This window comes from Medicago sativa, chromosome 3 (assembly GCF_051527215.1).
Source record: "Medicago sativa cultivar Bolivia chromosome 3, Bolivia_mono, whole genome shotgun sequence".
In the NCBI taxonomy this organism is placed as follows: domain Eukaryota; kingdom Viridiplantae; phylum Streptophyta; class Magnoliopsida; order Fabales; family Fabaceae; genus Medicago; species Medicago sativa.
Genome location: NC_140751.1, coordinates 69,268,391 through 69,273,672, shown reverse-complemented (window position 1 = coordinate 69,273,672; position 5,282 = coordinate 69,268,391). Strand labels below are relative to the sequence as shown.

The 5,282-nt window shown below is 33.8% G+C and overlaps 1 protein-coding gene across 1 annotated transcript; it reads right to left on the bottom strand.

The window, feature by feature from the left end:
• Positions 1-383: 383 nt before the first annotated feature.
• LOC146939603 (protein AGENET DOMAIN (AGD)-CONTAINING P1-like) lies at positions 384-1,025 on the bottom strand. The gene has a single exon (XM_085757938.1). It carries the CDS (start codon positions 938-940, stop codon positions 500-502), a length of 441 nt encoding a protein of 146 aa, XP_085614064.1. The 5' UTR covers positions 941-1,025; the 3' UTR covers positions 384-499.
• Positions 1,026-5,282: the final 4,257 nt, after the last annotated feature.

Below are 5,282 nucleotides of genomic sequence, written 5' to 3'. Positions count from 1 at the left end.
CAGCTCGAACCGACATACCCACCGGTTCACGGTCCAACCGGTCGGACCGGCCGGTCCGGTTTTTAAAACTATGGTTTTAACAATTTGGGCTTAAATATTTCAATTGTTAGGTTAATCTAACAATTGGGTTTTATTGTTGTGAGAAATTGACAAGAAAGACCGATCGGGAGGATCTGGTTCCTTTGTAACCCACTCTTGATATTGATCAATTGACAACAGTTTAATACATCTACATTGAAAGAATAAGATAGAAATGCACATAAATGAGAGATGCGCGCATAAATAAATAGGAAAAGAAAACACAAAAGCAACGCAATAAAGACAATTAAATATGGTCAATTACTTGCTGAAAATACATAAAACAAAGCCCAATTTCTACGAATTGTAAATATCATGTAATCGATTTTATAGATCCATATACATGTCATTATTCCATATTAATACCATAAAAGCGACAAAAACAAATAGCCATTGTAAATGAGCATGTTGATAATTCAAATTAAGATTCTATGATCCAGTCTCCTCCAGACAACTCATGATGAACTCGGATCTGATCACAACAGCATAACCTCCTTCTAGGGATAGTGGGAAAGTACACCCAAATGTAATAATGGTTTCGCCTGAAGACCTTCTTGCTAGTGATTTTCCCTAACCACCATCCATCATTGCAGAAAACATCAACCCTTTGGTTGAGTTGGAACTCATGAGGATTTTGGACAGATGGTGGTATTGGACGAAGGTCCTTTGACAAAAGTGTCTCCTCGAGAGGTCCAGATTCATCATCCTCAAGAAGGTTCTTGTAACGAACCACATATTCCCCATTCTCGAGGCATGCAACAATTTTGGCCTCAAAGTACGAGCCCCAAAACCCTTCATTTTTGATGCATACTTCAACTAGGTCACCTACTCGATAGTTAACTCTCCTCATTGGTGGACGCATGGTTGCATACAAACCAAAATGTGAGAGAAGGGGAGAGGGGTGGAGACAAGAATAGAGAGAGATTGGCTAGTTCTTATATAATGTGTATTCCGTTGATGTGTAATTTTGTAATTAGGATTAAGATTGTGTTTTTATTTAATAAATTAGTCAATAAAAGGAATTTATTGCTTTAAAATTCTAAAATAAATTTTTTTTTTTAGTTTCTTTGGTCAATAATTATTTTTATCATAACAATCGATATTAGACATATTTGAATATCTGTAAATTTTGATTAAATTAAATCTTTATCATTTTAAAAAAATCAAACGATATATTAATAATCTAGTACCGGAGAAATGTTTTACACATCCTAATCACTCTAGAATTTCTCCTATTTTTACTTCTCCTCTCTTAACCTAGTCCTCGCCATTTTTTATTCTTCTTGATCTACGGGAGATGGATGATTTAGGATTACTTTTGGCCTAAAATCATCCCCTTCAAGTCGTTCTCTCTCTCTCTCTCTCTCTCTCTCTCTCTCTCTCTCTCTCTCTCTCTCTCCTCTCTCTCTCTCTCCCTCTCTCTATATCAATCTATCTCCCTATTTCAGTTAAATGAGCGATTTACACATATATTTAGTTTTTCTTTCGTATTTTGTTTATTATTTTGAGGGCATTTTTGAAAAGAGAAAAAGTCAGCTCAAGAGAGCTGAAAGAGGTTATTTTCTTTATATGTAGTATAGATATAGATACTAAATATAAAGAAAATAACATGTTTTGACTCTTTTGGGTAGATTTTTTTCTCTTTCCAAAATTATTTTCAACTTTCAATACAAATAACACATATAACAAATATATAATAGTAAAATCAAATATTAAATAAAAGTGTAACAAACACGATATGAGTATATATATGTCCAGTTTTATATGAGTATATATATGTCCAATTTTTTTCTTTATCCTTTAAAAAGTGTAACAAATTAGATGAGTATAATTATACTTACTTTTCCATTATCCCATTTTTACCCTTAAACAACTTTTTGTATAATAAAAATTGTTGTTGGTGTCATTAAAAAAATTAGATTATATTTATTTTTTATTATATTATTGGGTGTCATTGAAATAGATAATCATGGGTAGTTTGACCCTATCTTTTTTCAATTAGATTATATTTATTTTTTATTTATTTTTTCAAAACTGTATTTTTTTCATAAATATTTCAACATACTACATATATTACTTTGACCCTATCTTTTTTTAAAGAACTTTGACCCTATCTATTAACTTTTTTTTTTCTTTTTTCTTTTTTTATAAATATTTCAACATATTACTACATATATTACGTTGACCCTATATCTTTTTTTAAAGAACTTTGACCCTATCTATTAACATTTTATTTGCATTTTTTTATTAACTTCTAATTATTTTTTTATTTAATAAATTTATAATTTTTTATTGATATTTCTATGTTTTTTTTTTTGCTTTTCATATCTGATTTTTTTATTTGTCATAAATATCTCAAAATAAGGTATATTACCTTTAATCTTATCAATTAAATATATAATTTCTTTTTGTAATGAATTTATATATTTTTAGTAAAAATAATTAAAGTCTATTATTAATAAAAAAACCTATTTTTCACATAGCAAAAATATCTCAATAAACTACGCATATAAGTTTTAATTATATCCAGCCAAATATGTTTTTTTTATTTTATTCAAAACGGTTTTTCAATATATTAAATGTATTTTTTTTCGACGTGCTGCAACCGCGAGTTGGAACTGTGAGCAGTTTGACATATTTTGTTTTTGATATATGTCGTTCCGAAAGCCGAGACATTGCTGTTCGGGTGGCTTCACTTCTTTGGCAAATTTGGGCTGCACGTAATGATGTCATTTGGAATGCCGCTCATCATACTTCAACAAGCATTGGGAGGACGGCACTAGATGCATGGCAGCAATGACAGGAGGTTCATAAACATTCCCTACAACCGATCGTGCAACACGGGCAGAATAGAGTGCAAGGTAACAACTCAGTTTGGGTGAAACCACACGAGACATGGTTGAAGTGCAATGTGGATGCCGTGTTCCATGACCGTAACCATATTACATCTTTTGTGTGTTGTGTTAGAGACTCCCGCGGGCAATTTATTCGGGCTCAAACGAAATGGCAGCGGGCAAATATGACAATTTTGAAGGGGGCAGTAGCCTTACTCGAGGCTCTTCACTTTGCTGATGCGAACAGATGGGACCGGGTTGTCTTCGAGTCCGACTCATCTACTCTAGTGCAAGCTCTATCGTCTTCGTGCCTTGGTGATTCGGAATTCTATTGTTTCTAGTATTATTTATCAGTTATCTTTACATTCCAACTTCGAGGTGAAGTTTGTTAGGAGCCAAACGAACATGGTTGCTCATAGTTTAGCTAGGGTGACCTGTTCTTGGGTTAGTCACCGTATTTTTTATTCTTATCCTTCTTGTATTAAACATTGATTGATAAATGATAATAGTTAACTTTGTTTCGGTCAAAAAAATGTATTTGTTTTTCGAATTTTCAATGATCTTTTTCTAGTATTTTCAAAACTAGTTTTTTAAGGCATAATAATCCCTCGTCATACTTTCTACCAAAAAAATTATGAATTCTCCACCTCTTGAATACTCGGGCAACACACACTAAATAAGCCTTAGGAATTAGTTGGTCTAATTTCCTATATAAGCCTTAATCAACTCTCTTTTTATTTCACTTTTCTCTAATTTATGAATTCTATCAAGAATTATATTTTTTTTTATTTTCTTTTACAAGTTTCACATTATCGGCAATATCAGAACTATTTAGAACTGAAATATCATCTTCAATCCACTTTCCTCAACATGAGAAACATGAAATATATCATCATCGAACTTTATCAATAACAGGAAAAATGCATTAAATTTTTAATCACCCTTCCAAAAAACAAATGAAAAGAAAAGAAAACAAATTATGGTTTTTGGAATATCATTTCATGAGTCTGCATACAACTATACGCCAGTCCTCGTGAGCTTAGCTCAGTTGGTATGGACAATGCATAAAATATGCAAGGTCTGGGGTTCAAACCTCGACCACCACCCAAAAAAATATACAACTATACGCCTGAATTAATGAAGAACTTTTCTGTTTTACAGAAAATTAGAAACTTAAATTCAAGTGTCTCTACAGAAGGAGGCTTCACGTCCTTATCATTTGCAGACCTAATTATTGCGGGAATCATGCGTCCATCTGGTATTGGCGGAGTTGTTGGCAAAAGGCTACTCGTTTGTCCTTCTATACTAACATTACAGAAGCTTCTAATTCTTCAACAACCTTGTCAGATTACCGTTTGGAGCAGAAGTAGCAGCAGCAGAAGATCCTCCATCTAATTTCTTCTCTTTCTTTAGTTCCTTGGAAGTGTCTGCAATAATTTCAATAGGGCCAGCCGCTATGAGGCGATCCATGTCTGATACTTTCAATTTTTTTCCATATTTATCACGAAGGAAACAAAACATGTTATCTTTTTGCGACAACGATGACCATCTTCATCACGAGACATAATTTAGATATAAAAGTCATATAAGATACTTCCATGAGCTTGTAAGAACCATATTGATCACGGATGACAACGTCTGGTACAGAACCAGTCGCAGAAGTTATGCTAACAGATGGATGATGATCATATGCATCAGATAGTTCGTATATATAGCATCCACAACATCCTGGTCAGCTTTCAGATTAATGGTATGCAGCTTGCCAAGAAGGCTTCCATTTCTCTTCTTTGGTTTATGTTGATAGAAGAATCCAACGACGATGTTGAAGAATCACTAGTGCGGCCGCCAGCATTCGTTGCTACCTCATTGACACCTTCCTTCTGATTTTTTTTGTGCCTCCTTCTTAAGATCAATGTCCATTGTTTGAAACTCGTCTTTAAGTTTCTTAGTGGTAGTAAAAGCATCCATCCTCTCAACCAATTGTTTGACATTCGCCTTATAAATTAATATCCCAAGTTGATTCAGTTTGTGTTGAACTTTCTCGAATACTTATTGTTTAAACTCTTTTGTTCCTTTGAAAACCTCTTCCATAGTCATGGAAGCGGCGAAGATATGTGTCTCGCCTTCGATGATTCCCTGAACAAGTTCATTGACGTGGTTGGAGAGTCTATCGTGTGGGGAGATTAGTTTGGAGTATTTGAGAAGGCTTTCGTGATGGTCAACCCAAGGACTGATTGTGAAGACGGCAGAGAGAACAAAAGGGAGTTTATTGGAGCTCATTGCTTGAACTTCGAAGGTGTAGTTGACCAGTGAGAGATCGAAGACGGTGCAGGATTGTCGGGCAAGAATCCATGATTTCTTTGTGATTTT